The 25,324-nt window shown below is 40.1% G+C and overlaps 1 protein-coding gene across 3 annotated transcripts in view; it reads right to left on the bottom strand.

The window, feature by feature from the left end:
* msrab (methionine sulfoxide reductase Ab) overlaps positions 1-25,324 on the bottom strand; it is a 150,521-nt gene that overhangs the window by 2,915 nt on the left and 122,282 nt on the right. The window contains exons 7-8 of one of the 3 annotated variants that reach the window (XM_061896020.1): positions 17,615-17,823; positions 10,130-10,562 (exon numbers count right to left, since the gene is read on the bottom strand). In XM_061896020.1, coding sequence (XP_061752004.1) covers positions 17,653-17,823 — 171 coding nt within the window. In that variant the 3' untranslated portion in view covers positions 10,130-10,562; positions 17,615-17,652. Of the gene's footprint in view, positions 1-10,129; positions 10,563-15,284; positions 17,824-25,324 lie in introns of those variants that run through there. The other 2 variants (XM_061896019.1, XM_061896018.1) reach the window with 2 other exon arrangements.

Genomic DNA, 25,324 nt, shown 5'->3' with positions numbered 1-25,324 from the left:
ACCATCCGGATTGTTATAGGCGCAAAGTTCAAAAGCCAGCATCTGTGATGGTATGGGGGTGTATTAGTGCCCAAGGCATGGGTAACTTACACAATTGTGAATGATAAATGATAAATGGGTTGTACTTGTACAGCGCGTTTCTACCTTCAAGGTACTCAAAGCGCTTTAACACTACTTCCACATTTACCCATTCACACACACATTCACACACTGATGGAGGGAGCTGCCATGCAAGGCGCCAACCAGCACCCATCAGGAGCAAGGGTGAAGTGTCTTGCTCAGGACACAACGGACGTGACGAAGTTGGTACTAGGTGGGATTTGAACCAGGGACCCTCGGGTTGCGCACGACCACTCTACCACTGCGCCACGCCGTCCGTGAAGGCACCATTAATGCTGAAAGGTACATACAGGTTTTGGAACAACATATGTTGCCATCCAAGCAACGTTATCATGGACGCCCCTGCTTATTTCAGCAATATAATGCCAAGGCACGTGTTACAACAGCGTGGATTCATAGTAAAATAGTGCGGGTACTAGACTGGACTGATTGAAAACGTGTGGTGCATTATGAAGCCTAAAATACCACAACAGAGACTGTTGAACAATTTAAGCTGTGCATCAAGCAAGAATGGGAAATAATTCCACCTGAAAAGCTTCAAAAATTGGTCTCCTCTGTTCCCAAATGTTAACTAATTGTTGTTAAAAGGAAAGGCCATGTAATACGGTGGTAAAAATGCCTCTGGGCCAACTTTTTTGCAATTTGTTGCTGCCATTAAATTCTAAGTTAATGAAGTTTCTCAATTCAAACATTAAATATCTTTTCTTTGCAGTCTATTCAATTGAATATTAGTTGAAAAGGATTTGCATCATTGAATTCCGTTTTTATTTACGATTTACACAACGTGCCAACTTCACTTGTTTTGGGTCTTGTACAAAAACGGGCCCACAGAATGAATATCTTCGTGACAGACAGTTTCAACAAATAATTGTCATCATTGTTGTTGCAGAGGCAGGTGTTCCACATGCCGCGGCTAAAGTTAAGGTCTATTAGGCTTGTCAAACAAATGAGAAGCTGCACACAAACTAGGACGCGGTGAGCAGTGTGTGGGCGCGTGTCTCTGCAAGGTGCTTCTTTGCCGCGCTTCGCTTTTTTTTTTTTTTTGCGTGGGCGCTGCCCTTCCTTGCATTAGGCGGTGCGAGGTGGTGGGCGGGATGTACGTATACATCTGCACACGCACATGTAGTGGGTTCAGGCCTGTGACGCACGCCGCTTGACGCTTGCTCTTCGAAGGCGTTTTTTTAATTTTTTTAATTTTTTTTTCTCTTTACAAATGTATTTACAAAGTGGATGGGATGCTGTTTTTACACAAAAATAATACGGCGATAATAGAATGTAGTGTTGGTGGGGCCTCCAGCTCTTAAGATGATATTGAGAGTAGGTCAGAGAGAAGGACATGCAAAGCTGGCTGCAGCACTATGCTGTTTGTAGCCAGCTGCTGGCCTATTAAAAGCCCATCTGCACACAATAGGCTCAGTCTGAACACACACACACACACACACACACACACACACACACACACACACACACACACACACACACACACACACACACACACACACACGCACACACACACACACACACACTGGTTATCATTCGGAATGGGGCACCAAGTTTTCGATCTTCACTTTCTACAGGTTGTGGAGGCATTAAAGGGGAACATTATCACAATTTCAGAAGGGTTCAAACCAATAAAAATCAGTTCCCAGTGGCTTATTTTATTTTTTGAAGTTTTTTTTCAAAATTTTACCCATCGTGGAATATCCCGAAAATGGGCTTTAAAGTTTCTGATTTTTGCTATCTGTGAAGCCACCGTCCGTTTTCCTGTGACGTCATCCAGTGATATAAAATAGTACACGGTCTAGCTATCTTGCCGATTGTATTGTACCATATGTCCCGGCAAGAAATCTGCGTTCAAAGGACTCCGGCTTATTAGTGATTCCCAAAGCCCAAAAAAAGTCTGCGGGCTATAGAGCGTTTTCATTTCGGGCTCCAGTACTCTGGAATGCCCTCCCGGTAACAGTTTGAGATGCCACCACAGTAGAAGCATTTAAGTCTCACCTTAAAACTCATTTGTATACTTTAGCCTTTAAATAGACTCCCTTTTTAGACCAGTTGATCTGCCGCTTCTTTTCTTTTTCCCCAATGTCCCACTCTCCCTTGTGGAGGGGGTCCGGTCCGATGGCCATGGATGACGTACTGGCTGTCCAGAGTCGGGACCCAGGATGCACCGCTTGCCTGTGTATCGGCTTGGGACATCCCTGCGCTGCTGATCCGCCTCCGCTTGGGATGGTTTCCTGCTGGCTCCGCTGTGGACGGGACTCTCGCTCCTGTGTTGGATCCGCTTTAGACTGGACTCTCGCGGCTGTGTTGGATTCGCTTTGGACTGGACTCTCGCGGCTGTGTTGGATCCATTATGGATTGAGCTTTCACAGTATCATGTTAGACCCGCTCGACATCCATTGCTTTCGTCCTCTCCAAAGTTCTCATAGTCATCATTGTCACCGACGTCCCACTGGGTGTGAGTTTTCCTTGCCCTTATGTGGGCCTACAGAGGATGTCGTAGTGGTTTGTGTTGTGGTTTGTGCAGTCCTTTGAGACACTGGTGATTTAGGGGTATATAAGTAAACATTGATTGATTGATTGATTGATATACATGCTATCCAGGTGTATAGCACAGCAAGATATAGCGACATTAGCTCGGATTCAGACTCGGATTTCAGCGGCTAAAGCGATTCAACAGATTACGAATGTGTTGAAACGGATGGTTGGAGTATGGAGGCAGATAGCGAAAACGAAATTGAAGAAGAAACTGAAGCTATTGAGCGAATAGCTATTGACGCTATTCGGCCATGTCTGCCTTAGCATCTCCGGTAAAATGTGCAGACCAACCGATCGGGACTTTCGTATCTTGTGACACTGGAGCAACTTAAATCTGTCGATTGGTAAGTGTTTGTTTGGCATTAAATGTGGGTGGAGAGAAAGGCTGGTTCAAATATAGCTACAAATGTACATACAGCTAGCATAAATAGCGTGTTAGCATCGATTAGCATGCCGTGCTAATCGTAGTGGTCTGTGTTGTGGTATGTGCAGCCCTTTGAGACACTAATGATTTAGGGCTATATAAGTAAACATTGATTGATTGATTGATTGATTGATATACATGCTATCCAGGCGGATAGCACAGCATCGATTAGCATGCCGTGCTAATCGATGCACATTCTACGTAAATCAACTTGAATCCGTCCCTGATTGTGTTGTTACACCCTCCGACAACACACCGACGGGGCATGATGTCTCCAAGGTATGGAAAATAGTAGAAAAAACGGAAAATAACAGAGCTGATTTGACTCGATGTTTATAATGTGTTTGAGAAAATGACGGTTGACTACCTAGGTGATGTCACGTTGTGACGTCATCGCTCCGAGAGCAAATAATAGAAAGGCGTTTATTTCACCAAAATTCACCCATATAGAGTTCGAAAATCGGTTAAAAAACATATGGTCTTTTTTCTGCAACACCAAGGTATATATTGACGCTTACATCGGTTTGGTGATAATGTTCCTCTTTAACAAAAATGAGGTAAAATGACCACTGCCCAGTTAGCTCATACACGTCTTTAAATCTCTGAATCCATGGGCTGATCATTCTTACTGGGGACCCTGGGGAAAAAGGAGTTAATATTGTTCATGAGGACCAAATTTAAATAATATTACACTTTGGACACCCCTGGTGTAAACAGAGCAATGTCCCCATTAAATCAGCATTGCCAGAACACACACACACACACACACATGGATGCATGCATCAAAGAGTACCATGATTTGACACCCCCCCCCCCCACACACACACCACCACTGCACACAAGTGACAAAAAACAAAAAAAACAAGCAATAAGTGGAACATCGCACTCAAAACTGTGACAGGAAGTGATGTAAAACACTTCCTTACCGCCACAAAGGGAGCATGTGTTGGTGTCAATGTGACCGTGCCTCCTGCTGGTTAATGACAATCGCCATCTTTCATAATCCTATGAAACAACTATGATAATAAAGTCAAAAATGAAGGAAGAAAAGTCTATTGAAATGACTAAAGTGACTCAGTCTTTTACTCTTGTTGTGGTATTGATCCATCCATCCATTTTCCACCGCTTGTCCACTTCAGGGTAGCGGGGGGTTTATCACACAGCCCTGTCGCCCCTCTATGACGTCACCATTGGTTGACGCTGCAGTTATATGCTAACCAACAGTCACACAAGTCTTCGTGCTGTTGTTTTATTGAGTAAAATAATAAAATAAACTACCATGGGGTCAAATCTGAAAGAGAAGAAGGCCCAATACCATTAAAAAAAACATATAAACCATAAGAAGAACTTTAAAATTGATCCTGAAAGACACAGTGAGCCAATGCAGAGATTTCAAAACTGGTGTAATGCGAGCCCGCCTTCTGGTCTTCGTCAGGAGATGTGCCGCTGAATTTGGACTAGGTGTAAAGGTGCAATAACTTTTTGGGGAAAACCAGAAAGCAGGGAATAACAATAATCTATACAATTTGTAATAAACGCATGCATGACCGTGTTGCCCTGAGATGGAAGTCTGGCAATATTCTTATGATGATAAAAACGTATTTTTATTATATTTTTAATGTGGTATAAAACTAAGTTCAGAGTAAAAACTTGGAGTGATGGAGTCATACTTGCCAGATTTTCCGGGAGACTCCCGAAATTCAGCGCCTCTCCCGAAAACCTCCCGGAAGAAATTTTCTCCCGAAAATTTCCCGAAATTCAGCCGGAGCTGGAGGCCACGCCCCCTCCAGCTCCTTGCGGACCTGAGTGGGGACAGACTGTTTTCACGTCCGCTTTCCCACTATATAAACAGCTTGCCTGCCCAATCATGTTACAACATCTACGGATTTGAATAAAAAACTGCACACACAAGGAGACGAAGCAGAAGAACGAGGATGTTACAGCCATGGTGACGCCGTCTGCAGGGGCGCCGCTAGGGATTTTGGGCCCCATGAAAAGAATCTGTACAGGGCCCCCAACATATAATTTCATCATCATTAGGGGCCTCTCTGGGCCCCCCTCCATCATGGGCCCCTAGAATCCGTCTCCTTTACCCCCCCTTTTCGCCGCCCCTGGCCGTCTGTAATAGAGTGATTCTATGTTGTCTGTTGCTATCTCCTGGTGTATGTTGGCTATAGCGTTATGGGGTTGCCTTTTGATTGGCCAACGATTCACGTGGTGTTTTGCACCTGACGGCAAGTGAGGGAGTCTGTTCTGAAGCCCACAGTAAAGAGACATAACTTCATCACCTCGCCTGGTTATCGACTCCAACCCAATATATTACACCGAGCAAAATGAAGAAAAAAATGGCAGAACAAAGGTTACTCTAATAGTGAAAGGTAAGTTTTTTTTTTAGTAACCAGCAAGCACAGTACAGTTAATAGAACAACTGTGTTTTTATTATTACTGTGTATTTGATAGGTGCAGTCTGAAATGTACCTATTTATTTTATTTATATATACAATAAAATAAACATATATATCTAGAATTCACTGAAAGTCAATTGTAGATGTAAATATACTCCTCCCCTCTTAACCATGCCCCCCACCCCAAACACGCCTCCGCCCACCCCCGACCACGCCCCCTCCACCTCACAACCCCTACCCCCCGAAATCGGAGGTCTTGAGGTTGGCAAGTATGGATGGAGTTAAAGAAAAATGTTTGTAGTTTTTATATGTGTTTCTCTCTCGGGGCCTCAAGGACAATGACTAAAACTTCAGTCTTGTCCTGGGTAAGCTGTAAAATGTTATCTGTCATCCAGGACTTAATATCGATAATGCAATTTAAACGAGTATCAATTGGTCTTGTGTCATCAGGAGACATGAAAATATACAACTTTGTGTCTTCAGCATAGCTGTGGAGATTAATTCCATGTCTCCTGATGACACTGCCAAGTGGAATCATGTAAAAATTAAAAAGAATAGGACCTAAAATTGATCCTTGAGGCACACCACATGTGATTTAATGGGTCTTTGTGAAACATGCATCCATCCATACTTGCCAATTATTTCCTGTCTGAGTGATAGGAAGTGAATCATTTGTGAACAGTACCAGAGAGGCCCGCCAAGTGTTTCAGTTTATTTAACAGACTGTATCAAAGGCAGCACTAAGATCCAGTGGAACCAAGACTAACACTAATAAGACTCCGGCTTATTAGTGATTCCTAGAGCCCAAAAAAAGTCTGCGTGCTATAGAGCGTTTTCCGTTCGGGCTCCAGTACTCTGGAATGTCCTCCCGGTAACAGTTCGAGATGCTACCTCAGTAGAAGCATTTAAGTCTCACCTTAAAACTCATTTGTATACTCTAGCCTTTAAATAGACTCCCTTTTTAGACCAGTTGATCTGCTGCTTCTTTTCTTTTTTCTCCTATGTCCCCCCCTCCCTTGTGGAGGGGGTTCGGTCCGATGACCATGGATGAAGTACTGGCTGTCCAGAGTCGAGACCCAGGATGGACCACTCGTCGGGACCCAGAATGGACCGCGAGTCAGCACTCAACCTGAGATCGTTCACGATCTTTAAAAGGGTCACTGTTCTGTGGTTCACCCTAAAACCAGACTGAAAATGTATTTGAAAAATCAATTACCGTATTTTTCGGACCATAGGGCACACCAGATTAAAAGGTAGACAGCCGGTGAGCGGGTCTATTCAGGTCTTTTTTTCATACAAAAGGCGCACCGGATTATAATGCGCATTAAAGGAGTCATATTATGATTTTTTTTTTCCGAATATAAAACACTTCCTTGTGGTCTACATAACATGAAATGGTGGTTCTTTGGTCAAAATGTTGCATAGATGATATTTTACAGATCATCTTCAAGCCGCTTTCTGAGGGTCTCTTCAGGATGCACTGTTTTGTGGGCGGTCTTATTCTACGTGGCTCACCTTCGGCAGCGTCTTCTCCCCGCCATCTTTGTTGTAGCGGTGTAGCGTGCAAGGACGGGAGTGGAAGAAGTGTCAAAAGATGGCGCTAACGGTTTGAATGACATTCAGACTTTACTTACATCAATAACGGAGCAGCATATCCTCATCCGTGGCTCAATAATGCAACATCAAAACATGCAACATTAATGTGTCCCGTGAAAAACCGTCCAACCGGAACCCTCTAATTATTAAAGTTCCGTGGGTGAATTGTGTAAACCCACTACAGTTTTTAGCACTTTGATAGTTAGTCTACTGACAGATATAAGTAAGAACTTTATGGTACTTTTGATTAGAAATTGCAACAGCGGAAGATGAATGCCACATACGAAGGTAGAGGAAAAAATAAAGAAGCTTATGACTACGGACTACAATTGCGGATGCACGCACATTTTCAGGACTTATGCAGATCCCAAGTACACATCAGCAGGTACCAGAAGGTAAAAAAAGTTGGTTTTGCATAATATTGTAAAACAAAATGCCAGATAATATGTCTGCTAATAGGTGCCATTTCGCGGTCCTTATAGACCCAACATAATAATACTTGTATGTTTAATGCGCCGACAATACATCAAGCAGTGCGGTTTCATAGCTTACCAAAGTGGTACTAGAAACAATTTGACAGATTTTTGAGTGCCGTGTGTAATGTTCTATATTTTTTGGTGTTGTTTACTGCCATCATATTGCAGTCGACATATATCTCTTATGTATGACTGCCATCTACTGGTCACACTTATCATTACACCATGTATCAAATAAAATTGCTTTGAGTTGGGTATGCTCAACCAGAATTACGCCATACATTAGGCGCACCGGGTTATAAGGCTCACTGTCGATTTTTGAGAAAAGGAGACGACTCAAGTCTAAAAAAATACGGTAGTTGTTGTTTCTAAAATTTTACTTGAAAATTATACAGGTTTGAAATCATTTAAATTGTCCGCATCCAAATTGTTCTTCTCTAGCAGGGGCCTCACCACGGTTTTTTTAAATGCAGCAGAAAAGACCCCCGTTTGAAGCGATCAATTTAAGATGTTAAAATCTCCTCTCCCACAGAACTGTAAAATATTCTAAAAAAATGTGGTCGGAATTGAATGTAAAAGACATGTGGTGGGTTTCGTAGTATAAAAAAATCCTGTAAAACGTTTCGGCAATGACCAGGAAAAACTTTCCAGCATTTCTTCAGGTAAAAACAGACACTGAAATGGATAAACACAGGGATGTCAAACTCGTTTTCATTGAGGGCCACATTGCAGTTGTAGCTGCCATCAGAGGGCCAGTTCTAACAGTAAATAACGTATGAAATTGCCTTTGGTTTTACTTATTAATTACATAAATCCTTTTAAGTAAACTGTCAATTTTACAGTAAAAACCTTACATTTACAACATTTTACTCTAAAATATAGTGGATTTTTTTTACAACATTTTTACGGTAAATGGAAAAACAGTACCATTGTTTTTTGGGGGCGTTTTTACATAAAAAGCTGGCAGCTTACTGTCATAATTTTTGTTTTTGTTGGTTTTTACAACATCATACTGTTAATGGAAAAAAAAAGAGTACACATTCTTTTTTTATTCTAGCAACTTACCAGCCAATTTTTCTACCGTTAAAACAAATGTACAGTCTTTCCATTTTTCAGTCATACACCGTTTAAAAACAACAACCGAAAATTTTTCAGTCAAAAACTGTGAGCTCAGTCAACAAAATTTTATTGCAAAAAACAATGGTAGTTTTTTTCAATTTACATTAATATGCTGTAAAGAACAACGTACAATTTATTGTCTTTTTTATTAATTTTATGGGTAGTTTGCTGTAAAGTTAAGTCTTTTTATTTAGACAAAAAGATGTTTAAAAAGTATGATAATATACGGTAATATTTGTGGCAACATAGGATACTATTAAAGTTTAAAATGTATGTAATGTCAAGCAGTATATACATGTTTTTTCTAAACATTAAAAAAAACCCAATTACATTCAGTGAGAAAGTATTAAGTACTTTATTGACACATATCATTTCCAGGTGTTTGAGGTTCAGATAAATGAAGTAACGGGCCAGGTTTGGCCGCCGGGCCTTGAGTTTGACACCAATGGATTAACAGCAGTGTGGGAAGATAAAATGTCACATCCGATCGTGTTAATTTTTTCTCTGAAGTGTTTTGCAAACGGCTCGCAAAGACAGTCTGCAGGTACGCGACGTATATTATTAAAATCAGGGTTAAACAAAAAGTTGATTGTTGCAAAAAGGACTCTGGGGTTATTCTTATTGTTTGCAATCAATTACAGTGGAGAGAAAGGTGTTTCTCGTATTCTTAACCTTCGTGTTGTATATACGTATCTGGTAGTTAGTCATTATTAGTTTATTCTTCCTCTGTTTCCTCTCTGCTATCCTGCAATTTATTTTTAGTATTTTGATTTCCTCATCATTTTTCTATGAAGGAATTGGTTTAAAAAAAAAAAAAGAAAAAAAATATATATATATATGTATATATATATATATTTTTAAATACAAATAAATAAAACATACAAATATATATATATGTATATATACAATATTACATATTGTATATATTATATACAAATATAATATAATATAATAATATATGATATCAGTATATATTATAAATTATACATATAATATGTAAATGTTACATATATGTTATATGGCTACTATGGTACAATTTTATTGTACTTAATACCTGCATTATTTTTTCCATCCTTTGAAACTGAGCTACTCTGTATCAATCAAGTTTGTCTAAGTCTAAGTCTAAAATGATCTTTTTTGTGGTTTTAGAGGCACAACAACGTCAAGGCCGGATTTGAGGTGTTCATTAAGATCGTCAACAATACAATCCCAGGGTGCAGGTCAAACTATTGGAGGACAGTTATTAAAAACTCTAATAACATTTGCAGCCACTTCAGAAGTTAGATAGCGCTTCATCATAATTCGCACTGAGGTCTCCCGCTGAAAAAAATCCTTCATAAAATAAGCAGATTTCTTTGGTGGCCTATGAACAGTGACACACACAATCTGGGGGGCTGCTGAAAACAATTGCATGATATTCAAAAGTGATATAGATTGGCAACACTAAATTGGCCCTAGTGTGTGAATGTGAGGGTGAATGTTGTCTGTCTATCTGTGTTGGCCCTGCGATGAGGTGGCGACTTGTCCAGGGTGTACCCCGCCTTCCGCCCGATTGTAGCTGAGATAGGCGCCAGCGCCCCCCGCGACCCCGAAAGGGAATAAGCGGTAGAAAATGGATGGATGGATGGATATAGTATTTATGCAGATATTGGAGTTGACGGCTCAGACACCAGGGGGGCAGTAATGTTCAATGATTTATTATATATATCGTCAATGTACATACTGTATAATAATGATAAACAATACTAACTAACTATACTTAAACTAAAGAATGGAGTGTGTGACCAATATCCAAGAGTGTGTGGTGTTACACTATGTGTGTGTGTAATTAACTGTAATTACCGTGATGTTTGATGCGGAAGCAGACAAATCTAAAGGGGGCTAGGCAAAAAGGGGTCCGTGATCCAAGTGAGGTCCGTGGGGCACAGAAAGAAACGACAAGGTCCTTGTCCAGGCGGGGGTTGGGGATCGAGGGAGGCAGTTGAGATCCCAGGCAATGGAAGGAAAACACCGAGGGCACAAGGGAGAAGACAGGGGACAAATCAAGCCACGTAGAAGACTGTTTACCCAGCAGTTTTTGAGGACCACTCATAGACAATTTTAAAGTGAAAAGCAAATTTTATTTTCACTCGCATACAAATCACTGCAAGCGAAGACACAACAAACTCCCTTTTTTGTCTCTCATGGACACACCTGTTGTTGTGAACTTTGGACTAGCGACGGCAAATACATCAAGGCCACGGAGCAGAGACACACTATGGGCTTATACACACACACACACACACACACACACACACACACACACACACACACACACACACACACACACACACACACACACACACACACACACACACACGCACACACACACACACACACACACACACACACACACATCCACAAAAAAATATACGCCACACATACACCCTCCTGTCCCCCAATCCAACGCCGTTGACGCAATCCCGTAGGGCTGATGAATGGATGGTCAGCGCCTGAGAGCTGCGACCTACCACCATGACCTTGAACTACCTTCCCTCTGTTGCTAGATATCTCGAGATGTGTGTTGTAATATGTATATGTGCTTTGCTATGGAGGTTTTTTTCTCACTCCGAACTGGGCCCCTTTAGGAGCCCAGTCTGGATTGTATTTTTTTACTCATCCTTCCCCAGCGTTTACCTTTTTCCCATCTTTTACGGGGCGCCTTATGGCGACCCTTCAGCGTTCTTGTTCTGTAACCCTGTACACTGTTTGTTTGTCTAATCTTGAACAGGTTTGTGCTGAAAACAAAGTTTCGTTGTACTTGTGCAATGACAATAAAGACCTACCTATTATCTACACTTCTGCTAATATGTAATAATCACTTATTATTCTGTTATTTGATACTTAACATTAGTTTTGGATGATACCACATATTTGTGTTTCAATCCGATACCAAGTCGTTACAGGATCCTACATTGGTCATTTTCAATGTCTTCATGTGTCCAGGGACATATTTCCTGAGTTTATAAACACAATATGAATATAAAACGAAAGATGTGGACGTAATCATAGTAGTATTGACGAAATACGTGCCTGTACTTGATATCATTACAGTGGATGTCAGGTGTAGATCCACAATGGTGTTTGTTTACATTGTGACACGGGTGAGCTACGGTGTGTAGTGAAGCATGTTTAGCTATTCCTCGTCCTGCAGGGATGATACTTGTAAGAAACTCACATTATTTATCGCCATGGAGGCGAGGATTAGTGATTTAGAAGTAGCTAAAACACTGCAGACGGCGTATGGACCGGTACTTTTCAGAGGCGATATAGTACCGAAAATGAGTCATTAGTATCGCGGTACTATACTAATACCGGTATACCGTACAACCCTACTCCAGATACAATGGAAAATTCTACATTAAAACCCCTGAATGTCATAAGGTTGAAGTCAAGTTGCATAAAAATCTATACACGGCATTACTGGAGTAGATCAGTATTTAAAGGGGAACATTATCACCAGACCTATGTAAGCATCAATATATACCTTGATGTTGCAGAAAAAAGACCACATGTTTTTTTAACCAATTTCCGAACTCTAAAAGGGTGAATTTGGCGATTTAAACGCCTTTCAATTGTTCGCTGTCGGAGCAATGACCTTTTTTACCCGTGACGTCACGTCGTTAAGTGACCTGCCATTTTCTCAAACACATTACACACCCCAAGACAAATCAGCTCTGTTATTTTCCGTTTTTTGGACAGTTTTCCGTACCTTGGAGACATCATGCCTCGTCGGTGTGTTGTCGGAGGGTGTAACAACACGATCAGGGACGGATTCAAGTTGCACCAGTGGTCAAAAGATGTGAAAGTCCCTCGTTTGTTCCGCACACTGTACCGACGACAGCTATGCTACGACAGAGATGGCACAGAGATGGCAAGAATGTGTGGATTTCCTGCGACACTCAAAGCAGATGCATTTCCACCGATAAAGTCAACAAAATCACAAAGGTGAGTTTTGTTGATGTTATTGACTTATGTCAGGGGTAGGGAACCTATGGCTCTAGAGCCAGATGTGGCTCTTTTGATGACTGCACCTGGCTCTCAGATAAATCTTAGCTGACATTGCTAAACACGGTAAGTAATGAATAATTCTGCCGGTAATCACAGTGTCAAAAATAATGTTCAAAATATAAAAGATTCTCATGCATTTTAATCCATCTATCCGGTTTCTACCGCACCTGTTCAAGAAGTCGCATTAATGGTAAGAAGTATTTCATTTATTGTTGGTTAGCTTCAGAATAACAATGTTATTAAAAAGAATAAGAGACTTATTATACTCTAAAAATGTTGGACTTACTTAAAAATGCATGCATCATCATTTATTTGTATTCCTTTCATGAAAATGCATCTATAAAAGCCACGTACAATTGACACTTTCATTGTTTTTTTTGTTTCTTATACATTTCCATGATCAGAAAGGAGCAGATGGAAGAATAATATTCTTATATTTATCTGCCCCCTTTTTAACACAAATTATTTTCGATGACTTTATAACTGTTCCCTCCAACAACACCCGGACTCCAACATACTTTTCAATTTTCCTTTAAGCATTTTCACAATCACACGTCCAATCTAAATCAAAATTCAGTTTGATATAATTCCGGTTTTCTCTATTTATAACTCTTTTTTAAAAACAAAGATATTCTTACAGCTTTCTAAGTCTTAGTTAAGAGAATTCCATGCTTTCACACCAACAACAGGCAAGCACATTTGTTTCAAATTTGTTCGCACTCTTGGATGTTTAAAGTCATACGGCCTTCTGTGGTTCTCATCTTCAGATGTAAACACTTAACTTTTGTATGTCCTTCGGAATAATTTTATTTCTCGCTTTGAACATCATTAATAGAGTATTCAACTCTACAATGTCTTTTAGTTTTAGTAATCCTGACCTAATTAAGAGTGGTTTTGTGTGGTCTCTATATCCTACTTTAAAAATTATACGAATTGCTCCTTTCTGTGAAATAAAGGCATTATGTTGCTATGATATGTATTTCCCAATATTTATGCACAATAATTGAAATAAGATAAAATAATAGTTGTATTCAGTCTTAAAAAAAATATTATATGGCTCTCACGGAAATACTTTTTAAAATATTTGGCTTGTATGGCTCTCTCAGCTAAAAAGGTTCCCGACCCCTGACTTATGTGCTAATCAGACATATTTGGTCACGGCATGAATGCAAGCTAATCGATGCTAACATGCTATTTAGGCTAGCTGTATGTACATATTGCATCATTATGCCTCATTTGTAGCTATATTTGCATCTAGCCTTTCCCTCCACCCACATTTAATGCCAAACAAACACATACCAATCGTTGGTTAGAAGGCGATCGCCGAATTTGTCCGCGCTTCCTCTCGTGCCGCTGTCTGTCGTGATATGGCTCAAAAGCTTCTGTTTCTTCTTCAATTTCGTATTTGGTACCTGCCTCCAGACTCCAACCATCCGTTTCAATACATGCGTAATCTGTTGAATCGCTTACGGCGCTGAAATCCGAGCTACTATGCTACACCTTTCTTTACTATCCGCCATGTTTGTGTCTGTGTGGCTTCACGCAGTGACGTCACAGGAAAATAGACTGGTGAATTGTGTAAATCAGGTACTTTGAAGCTGTTTTTCGGGATATCGCGTGATGGGTAAAATTTTGAGAAAAACTTTGAAAAATAAAATAAGCCACTGGGAACTGATTTTTATTGGTTTTAACCCTTCAGAAATTGTGATAATGTTCCCCTTTAACAACATCCTTTATTTTCGACACATTTAGCCTTCCTGTCTATTATCAGCTCACTTTTTTTTTCTTTTACGTCCATTGCTCACCGGGTCGCTAAGCAAGGAGGGAGCCGTGCACCTCTGTCTGCCAATATTGTTTGGCCTTGGCAGAGGTCTAAAGAGTGACACCCTAGTAATAAGGGTTCATTAGCTATGGCACCAAAAACAAGACTGTGTGCCAAATTAAATTAAAGGCAGGTGCTGGGGAGCAGCTAGCTGTTCCGACCACACACACTACTCAGTGCGGTTCCATCAAGCAAGCCACACACACACACACACCCAGACACACAAAACACACACACACTCTGCTGCAAGCAGACACATGCAAAAATATCTGTCCCAATACGAAAATAGGCCCTGAGAGGTTGCACCTGCACCTGTGCTCTGGTCCACACCTACACACAGGTGTCAGGATGTGACACACACGCACGCACACGCACACACACATAGTAGGGGAAGAAGGGGGAAATATGAGAGCGGGGGTGAAACAAAATGCGGTGCACCAAAAAGCGTATTCTGTAGATATGATCTGTGTGTGATTTTTCATTTTGAAAAGGGCTGCCGGGTAATGCGATGTACGTGTTCATATCTCACTGAGGTGTTTTACGTTATTAAAGTTTACCCGAAGTGTGTCACCCAACACGTTCCACCATTCAGTGCCAGAGCTCGGTGTGAACGTTTGGACCGCGGTGACTCACACACACTTGTTACTCCGAACTCAGGCAATGAGTAATCTAGAGGAAGACGGCGGGATTGACCTGAATTCACCAAACGCATGCGCACATAAGAGAATCGATCGTTTCCAAAGTGAGATTTATTCAAATGATAAAAGTTAGTTGAGCCTCCATCAGACAATTGTCTAGGTCAGCTTGTACAATTGTGAAGGCCTACAGCTTTATGCTTGAGAGTGATGTATATATTTTTTTTACAATCAATGAGGTTTTTTCTTAAAAACATTAGTACCATCAACACTATCTTCAATCAAAAATGTAATTTTTGTATGAATTATTGCAACTCAAATGCAAGAATCATCTCCCCTTTTTTTTGTCCACAACAAATGTCGCCACCCTGTGGCAGAACACGTTACTGCACGTGTAGTTTCAAATCTCTACATCAGGGGTGTCCAAACTTTTTCCACTGAGGGCCACATACGGAAAAATTAAACCATGCGGGGGCCGTTTTGATATTTTTCATTTTCAAACCATATCAAAAAATATGGATTTTTCTTTTTTTTTACCTTTAGGACTCCCAGGGACCATATAGTGTCTCCGTCATTAACATGTTAAAAATAAGTCAAATTATTATTTTCATTTTTTATGTAACGCTTACAGTAAATCTCTGTATCAACATGATTCTTCATTTAGATTGAGCACTTATCAGCTTCAGGTTGATATAAAGTTTAAAAAAAGAAGGTTTTATGCCTTTTCAGTCAAAGACAACTTTGTTTTTTCTATAGTAAAACTGAAATATGCAGTATTTCCCCCATTGCCCAAAACATTCAGAAAGCAATGTTTGATCTGAAGTAATTGGAGCCCTAAAAATATCAATAATACAGGACACCGTTGATTTAAATGTATTATTATTTCTGAGTAAACACAGTAAAAAAATTAAAGCTGCAAGCAGCATTGGTCGGGCCCGCTTTGGCTGCTGCCCCCGCGACCCAAGCCCTGTCCTAAGTCAGACCTACATAGAGGTATTTGTTTCATGTCTGTACGACATTCCTAACAGAAGTTACAAGCAGTTTTGTCTGTGTTTTTCCTAGGGGGCGCTAGATCGCAATTTAATATTTTGAGGTTTGTTTTTTATTAGATGGCAATTTTCGCCAGTCCTGATGTGTGTGTAAAATTTGGTGAGTTTTGAAGCATGTTAAAGGCGTCAAATTACGGCTCGGCCTTTCTGGATGTTGTTGATAAATAAATGGGTTGTACTTGTATAGCGCTTTTCTACCTTCAAGGTACTCAAAGCGCTTTGACACTACTTCCAAATTTACCCATTCACACACACATTCATACACTGATGGCGGGAGCTGCCATGCAAGGCGCTAACCAGCACCCATCAGGAGCAAGGGTGAAGTGTCTTGCTCAGGACACAACAGAGGTGACGAGGTTGGTACTAGGTGGGGATTGAACCAGGGACCCTCAGGTTGCGCACGGCCACTCTTCCACTGCGCCACACCGTACCATGGCTCCAATGGCTTTTGTTTTGCGTATTAGAGCTTTAACTTGCAATTTGAAGCATTTTAAGGGGGTCAAATTACAGCTCAACGAGGCAAAAATTACATTTTAGGAAACTTGGCGCAGGGGTTATTTGAAGGCGCGTAAAATCAAAACCGGAGCAGTTATCAAAACTCTTTTGATATCTTTTATTTAGAAGGGTTCAATCTCTCTCCTGTGCGAGTTTGAAGCCGACACGACCAACGCGCTCCGAGGAGATAATGTTTGAAAAAATGTGACGGGTTTTTACAAAACTTTTGTTTTGGTTTTACGTTTGAACTATTATTTTGTTGTATTTTTGCTTTTTTGTCAAAGAAAACACTGTTTTTATATGGCAGCCATACAATTAAGCACATAATTTTTTCCACATAACACATTATAAAGTGAAATATTTGAAGTAATTGGAGCCCTAAATAGGTCAATAATTCATTATTAAAAAAATGTTTTAACTTTTTTTTTTTTTTTAGCATTGGCAATAAGAGCAAAATAAAGAAAGAAAAAAGAAAAACAAACAGCCTGCATGGCAGCTTTGTGTCAACATTGCAGCTTTTCCCCGTTAGATTTCACCTCATTCTACTTTTTTCAGTGTTTTTTATTTTTATTTTTGCAATAGCATTTCCAGAATGTGTGGCGGGCCACTAAACAATTAGCTGAAGGGCCCCAAATGACCCCCGGGCCGCACTTTGGACACCCCTGCTCTACATAATTCTACATTTGGATTAAGCACTTAGCACTAATTTTATTTCGGTTGAATGAAGAAAGCGATTTGGTGAGTAAGTTGAAGAAATCCTGCATTGAAACTAAACTCTAAAAGATCAGTGGCAGTTAATTCCAAGCAGATCTATAATTACAAAACCTCCCATTAACTCATCATTATTCATCCCTGTTTCTATGCTATACTTGAATCACTTACACATAGCGCTGGAAGTATCAGCCATGAAACAATCGCCACTAATCATCTTTTCCGGCTCCAAAGGGACAGGAAATTCCAGTGCCTTTAAGGCCGCAGTAACCATTGGGTACCTTCTTCAGGTACTGCTGGTGGTAGTCCTCGGCGTAGAAGAACTGCTGCCCCTCCAGAATTTCGGTGGTGATGGTGCCAAGGCCCTTTGCCTCAAGCTCCTACACGGGCGACACACACATGCACGGTAAGTGGAACGTAACATGTCATGGGGCGTAGTTAGGTAAAAACAATCCACGTGTCAATAAAGGTAGACAACTGGATCAGTGGTTAAAGGGGAACATTATCACCAGACCTATATAAGCGTCAATATATACCTTGATGTTGCAGAAAAAAAGACCATATGTTTTTTTAACCGATTTCCGAACTCTAAATGGATGAACTTTGGCGGATTAAACGCCTTTCTATTATTTGCTCTCGGAGCGTTGTGACGTCACCTAGGTAGTCAACCGCCATTTTCTCAAACAGATTACAAACATCAAGTGAAAATCAGTTCTGTTATTTTCCGTTTTTTCGACTGTTTTCCGTACCTTAAAGACATCATGCCTCGTCGGTGTGTTTTCGGAGGGTGTAACAACACGATCAGGGACGGATTCATGTTTGGGATGAATTAGAACGTAGACTGAGCAACATCAGTGTGTGACCTCACCAATGCGCTTTTGGCAGAATGGTGGAAAATTCCTATAAACAAACTCTGCAACCTTGTGGACAGCCTTCCCAAAAGAGTTGAAGCTGCAATAGTTGCAAAAGGTGGACCGACATCATATTGAAGCCTATGGGTTAGGAATGGGATGGCACTTCAAGTTCATATGTGATTCAAGGCAGGTGGCCAATTACTTTTGGCAATATAGTGTAGTTGTGCCAAGCTTGTGGCATCGTGTTCAAAAAGACTGTAACTGCTTAATGCCTTTTCATTTGTATTTTATGAAATTGTTCCTTGAGTGCAATTACAATCGATTTAATGTATTTTTTTTGTATGTTTTTATTTGACAGGGACAGGACAATGAACCATTGCTACCCACAGGTAACCGATGTCAAAGTACATAGGACTTCTAGCCACAAGCTAAGTTGCAACCCTTGGTAACTGGTTAGGCTTTTAAAGGGAAACATTATCACAATTTCAGAAGGGTTAAAACCAATAAAAATCAGTTCCCAGTGGCTTATTTTATTTTTCGAAGTTTTTTTCAAAATTTTACCCATCCCGGAATATCCCTAAAAAAAGTGCCTATTTTCGCTATCTGTGAAGCCACCGTCCATTTTCCTGTGACGTCATCCAGTGATGCCAATACGGATAGCACAGCAAGATATAGCGACATTAGCTCGGATTTAAACTTGGATTTCAGCGGCTTAAGCGATTCAACAGATTACCCATATTGAATCGGATGGTTGGACTATGGAGGCAGATAGCGAAAATGAAATTGAAGAAGAAACTGAAGCTATTGAGCGAATAGCTATTGACGCTATTCGGCCATGTCTGCCTTAGCATCGCCGGTAAAATGTGCGGACCAACAATCGGAAGTTTCGCATCTTGTGACACTGGATCAACTTAAATCCGTCGATGGGTAAGTGTTTGTTTGGCATTAAATGTGGGTGGAGGGAAACACTGTATGAAAATATAGTTTCAAATGTACATACAGCTAGCCTAAATAGCATGTTAGCATCGATTAGCTGGCAGTCATGCCGCGACCAAATATGTCTGATTAACACATAAGTCAATAACATCAACAAAACTCACTTTTGTGATTTCGTTGACTTTATTTTTGAAAATACATCTGCAGGTTATCCATACATCTCTGTGCCATGTCTGCCTTAGCACCACCGGTAAAATGTGCAGATACTACGGCACATTCAACGGAGGACTCGCGGCAGATTTCTTTGACTTTATCGCTGGAAATGCATCTGCTTTGAGTGTCGCAGGATATCCACTCAATCTTGTCATCTCTGTAGTAGCATAGCTTTCGTTGGTAAAGTGTGCGGAAAACAAACGACTGACCATTTCGTCGGCTTTCCCCACACCCTCGTATTTTGAACAAATTTCGTCCAATTTCTTGCCACTTTTGCATCTTTGGGCCAGTGGTGCAACTTGAATCCCTCCCTGTTAGTGTTGTTACACCCTCTGACAACACACCGACGAGGCATGATCTGTCCAAGGTTCCTGAAAATAGTCGAAAAAACGGAAAATAACAGAGCTGAGAGCCGGTGTTTGTAATGTGTTTGAGAAAATGGCGAATTTATTACCTAGGTGACGTCACGTTTTGACGTCATCGCTCCGAGAGCGATAAATAGAAAGGCGTTTAATTTGGCAAAATTCACCCATTTAGAGTTCGGAAATCGGTTAAAAAAATATATGGTCTTTTTTCTGCAACATCAAGGTATATATTGACGCTTACATAGGTCTGGTGATAATGTTCCCCTTTAAACAAAAGTTGACAAGTTAACAAAAGTTAACAAAAGTTGTGTAAAACACAAACGAAGGGATTAGGAAAAGTAGATTCAAAATAATTGGCCCCATTTGTCCGTACGCCATCTAATTCTAGTGCTCACACTTCTGATTTTTTAAGCCACTGTTTCAGTTTTGCGGCGAAAAGTTTAATGTCTGATTGAGACTGACCCAGAGTGGTCTGACACCTTTTGGGGCGGCATAGTTCAGTTGGTAGGGCGGCCGTGCCAGCAACTTGAGGGTTCCAGGTTCAATCCCCGCTTCCGCCATCCGATTCGCTGCCGTTGTGTCCTTGGGCAAGACACTTCACCCACCTACTCTCAGTGCCACCTACACTGGTTTGAATGTAACTTCAGTGTGTGCGTAAAAGAGACAACCTACAGAAATACAATTTAAGTACATTTAGAAATTAATTTAAAAAAATAATGTTTTATCAATGTTTTACAAGTTGTGTAAATATTTGTATTTACTTTAAAAGAGCCATATGTAGTCATTTCATGTCAAGTCATCAGTAAATGACCCTGATATGTCAAAGGGCATTAATAAATCATGATCTTTTCGAATACCCGAACAGTAATTCAGCCAGGATATGTTCATTTCAAAATTAGATTTACAGCCCCAAAATACTGTTATTGTTTTCAGTTAGATGTCCTGCCCTCAACTATTTGACCAATCATAAACTCTGTGAGTGTGTCACATCCAGGTTGCCAGTTACGCACCGCCATCTTCGTTTAGCTACTGCCACTGGTAAAGTTACTAAACATGTCAGACTTTAGTACATCTGAAAGGCCTCGTTACGGTTCTCAACTTATTCATGACAAAAAAGCCAGGAACAAAAGGAGTATTTGTATCGGGGATGAAAGATGGAGATGATTAAAGGTGTAGAAGATGTTTTCATTTGTCGCCAAACCTTTTCTTTTTTCTTTTTTTTTCTTTGTCATGAAAAAGGGAGGTTTTTGTGGTTGGTGCACTAATTGTAAGTGTTTATTGTGTTTTTTATGTTGATTTAATTGAAAAAAAATAAATAAATATATATATATATATATATATATATTTATCCATCCATCCATTTTCTACTGCTTATTCCCTTTTGGGGTCGCGGGGGGCGCCGGCGCCTATCTCAGCTACAATCGGGCGGAAGGCGGGGTACACCCTGGACAAGTCGCCATCTCATCGCAGGGCCGACACAGATAGACAGACAACATTCACACTCACATTCACACACTAGGGACCATTTTAGTGTTGCCAATCAACCTATCCCCAGGTGCATGTCTTTGGAAGTGGGAGGAAGCCGGAGTACCCGGAGAACATGCAAACTCCACACAGAAAGATCCCGAGCCTGGATTTGAACCCAGAACTGCAGGAGCTTCGTAATGTGAGGCAGACGCACTAACCCCTCTGCCACCGTGAAGCCTATATATATTTATTATCATTTTTTTTAAATAAAAATGAATACAAAATTATTCTGCGGCCCGGTACCAATCGATGGTTGGGGACTACGGCATTTAAACACCTAAAAACAGCTTTTAAAAATGAGAAATTGATAAAATTATCAAAACTCATCATGTTATATTTTTGAGTCATAAGGCAGTGATGATGTAATATCATGTTAGACCCGCTCGACATCCATTGCTTTCGGTTTCCCCTGTGGGGGGCGGTTGCCCACATATGCGGTCCTCTCCAAGGTTTCTCATAGTCACTGTCACCGACGTCCCACTGGGATGAGTTTTTCCTTGCCCTTATGTGGGCTCTGTACCGAGGATGTCGTTGTGGTTTGTGCAGCCCTTTGAGACACTTGTGATTTAGGGCTATATGAATAAACATTGATTGATTGATGTAATGTAATTTTTTTTTTTTTTTGTTAAAATGAAGGAAGAAAAGGAAACTGTTTCATGAAAAGTATCGAAAAGTATAGAAATACATTGTGGTACCGGCACCAAAACATTGATATCAGTGTGCACACCTAGCAAGTGTGTGTCCTGCACCACACACATTGCATCTATTCCATCTTGATGCTATGGTTTGCTGGGTTTTGACAGGTTGATCATTTTTCACTCCAAGTCCAATGTTGGTGAAAAAACTGTCTCCTTGGAATGGAGGCTGTAAATTTGCACTGCATGTTCTTTTACGTTTTCTTGCAGGAAAATCTCATATATCGCCGAAGACAGAATCTGTTAGGATCTTCACTTGTGTTTCTATGAAATCTGTGTTGTCGCAGATTTGTGCTCTTCCTTGCAGGCGTTCTTCCATCCATCCATCCATTTTGTTACCGCTAATTCCCTTTGGGGTCGCGGTGGATGCTGGTGCCTATCTCAGTTACAATCGGGCGGAAGGCGGGCTACACCCTGGACAAGTCGCCACCTCATCGCAGGGCCAACACAGATAGACAGACAACATTCACACTCACATTCACACACTAGGGCCAATTTAGTGTTGCCAATCAACCTATCCCCAGGTGCATGTCTTTGGAGGTGGGAGGAAGTCGGAGTACCCGGAGGGAACCCACGCAGTCACGGGAAGAACATGCAAACTCCACACCGGAAGATCCCAGGACTATTCAGGACCTTCGTATTGTGAGGCGGACGCACTAACCCCTCTACCACCGTGCTGCCTTGCAGGTGTTCTTGTAGCTCAAAATGTGGTTTCTCTACGGTCATTTTTGAAAATAATGTTCAGCATGTTAGCATGCATATCCGAGTCGTAAAGGTACTTTATGTCCAGCTTCTGAGGCCCCTTCTACACTAAGTCGGTTAAGGTTATTCAGGCTATATCCCACCTAACCTTATCCTTGTCCACACACACACACAATGGTCGTTTAAGACCCTCTTCTCCCCCATCCATTGGTCGGTGCAACGCGATTAAGTACGCATGCGCGGAAAATGCGCACGTCTTAGTCACCTCCAGTGTTGCTTTGTGTGCAAGTTCTTAAATGTAACTTATCTGAACAATATCCAGTGTTGTGGGATTTCAAATAACTGGAATCCAGTGTGCTGTGGGGCCCTATTGTAGTGAATAGTTATTTAACTTAATGAAATCTTTATTGGACACAAAAGTAAACAATGTGACAAAGAACATTTTACAACAATCAACCTGAAATTAACCTACTCAGTGGCCTAGTGGTTAGAGTGTCCGCCTTGAGATCGGTAGGTTGTGAGTTCAAACCCCGGCCTACTAGACTATAAAGACTATTAAAAATGGGACCCATTACTTCCCTGCTTGGCACTCCGCATCAAAGGTTGGAATTGGGGGTTTAATCACCAAAAATTATTCTCTTGCCCATTGCTCCCCACACCCCCCATTGTAAGAGAAGTATCCTTCCATCCATTTCTACCGCTTGTACTTTTCGGGGTGGCGGGGGATGCTGGAGCCTATCTCAGCTGCATTCGGGCGGAAGGCGGGGTACACCCTAGACATGGGGTCACCAACCATTTTGAAAACAAGAGCTACTTCTTGGGTACTGATTAATGCGAAGGGCTACCAGTTTGATACACACTTAAATAAATTCCTAGAAATAGCCAATTTGCTCAATTTACCTTTAACTCTATGTTATTATTAATAATTAATGATGGAAACATTGATCATCTTAATGATTTCTCAAAATAAATATACATGTTTTTGATGACATGTTTTAAATAGGTTAAAATCCAATCTGCACTTTGTTAGAATATATAACAAACTGGACCAAGATTTATTTTTAACAAAGACAAATCCTTATTTCTTCTAGATTTTCCAGAACAAACATTTTAAAAGAAATTCAAAAGACTTTGATATAACATTTAAATTTGATTTTACAGATTTTCTAAATTTGTCAGAATAATTTTTTTGAATTTTAATCATAAAAAGTTTGAAGAAATATTTCACAAATATTCTTTGTCGAATAAACAGAAGCCATTATGAAGAATTAAATTAAAATGTATTTCTTATTCTTTACAATAAATTTTTTTTATTTACTTGAACATTAATTTAAATTGTCAGAAAAGAAGAGGAAGGAATTTAAAAGCTAATAAGGTATATGTGTTTAAAAATCCTAAAATCATTTTTAAGGTTGTATTTTTTTCTCTAAAATTGTCTTTCTGAAAGTTATAAGAAGCAAAGTAAAAAAATAAATGAATTTATTTAAACAAGTGAAGACCAAGTCTTTAAAATATTTTCTTGGATTTTCAAATTCTATTTGAGTTTTGTCTCTCTTAGAATTAAAAATGTCGAGCAAAGCGAAACCAGCTTGCTAGTAAATAAATAAAATCAAACAAATAGAGGTAGCTCACTGGTAAGTGCGGCTATTTGAGCTATTTTTAGAACAGGACAGCGGACGACTCATCTGGTCCTGATGGGCTACCTGGTGCCCGCGGGCACTGTGTTGGTGACCCCTGCCCTAGAAAAATTGCGACATCATCATTATTTTAGAATAATAAGACTTAAGTACAAAACCCAAAACATGCGCGGTTTTTGCTTGGTGGTGAGACAGAATTTGCCATCAATGCCACGTGGGTGCTCGGGCCCCCGAAGCACCCACGGGATCGCGCCTATGATCGTGTTGGAAATTAACTGAAACTGAACTGAACTGTTTCTTTCCAAGTATGGCAAACATACAAGAGATGCAATAGAGCAGGGGTCACCAACGCGGTGCCCGTAAGGACCAGATGAGTCGCCCGCTGGCCTGTTCTAAAAATTGCGCCAAATAGCAGCACTTACCAGTGAGCTGCCTTTATTTTTCAAATTTTATTTATTTACGAGCAAGCTGGTCTCGCTTTGCTTGACATTTTTAATTCTAAGAGAGACAAAACTCAAATAGAATTTGAAAATCCAAGAAAACATTTTAAAAACATGGTCTTCAGTTGTTTAAATAAATTAATTTATTTTGTTTTAACTTTGCTTCTTATAATTTCAGAAAGACAATTTTAGAGAAAAAATACAACCTTAAAAATTATTTTTAAACACATATACCTTTTTACCTTTTAAATTCCTCCCTCTTCTTTCCTGACAATTTAAATCAATGTTCAAGTAAATGTATTTTTTTAATTTTAAAGAATAATAAATACATTTTAATTCAATTCTTCATTTTAGCTTCTGCTTTTTGAACAAAGAATATTTTTGAAATATTTCTTCAAACTTATTATGATTAAAATTTAAAACAATTATTCTGGCAAATATAGAAAATCTTTATAATCAAATTTAAATCTTATTTCAAAGTCTTTTGAATTTATTTTAATATTTTAGTTCTG

Source organism: Nerophis ophidion, linkage group LG03 (assembly GCF_033978795.1).
Source record: "Nerophis ophidion isolate RoL-2023_Sa linkage group LG03, RoL_Noph_v1.0, whole genome shotgun sequence".
In the NCBI taxonomy this organism is placed as follows: Eukaryota; Metazoa; Chordata; class Actinopteri; order Syngnathiformes; family Syngnathidae; genus Nerophis; species Nerophis ophidion.
This window is presented reverse-complemented; position numbering and strand designations above follow the sequence as displayed.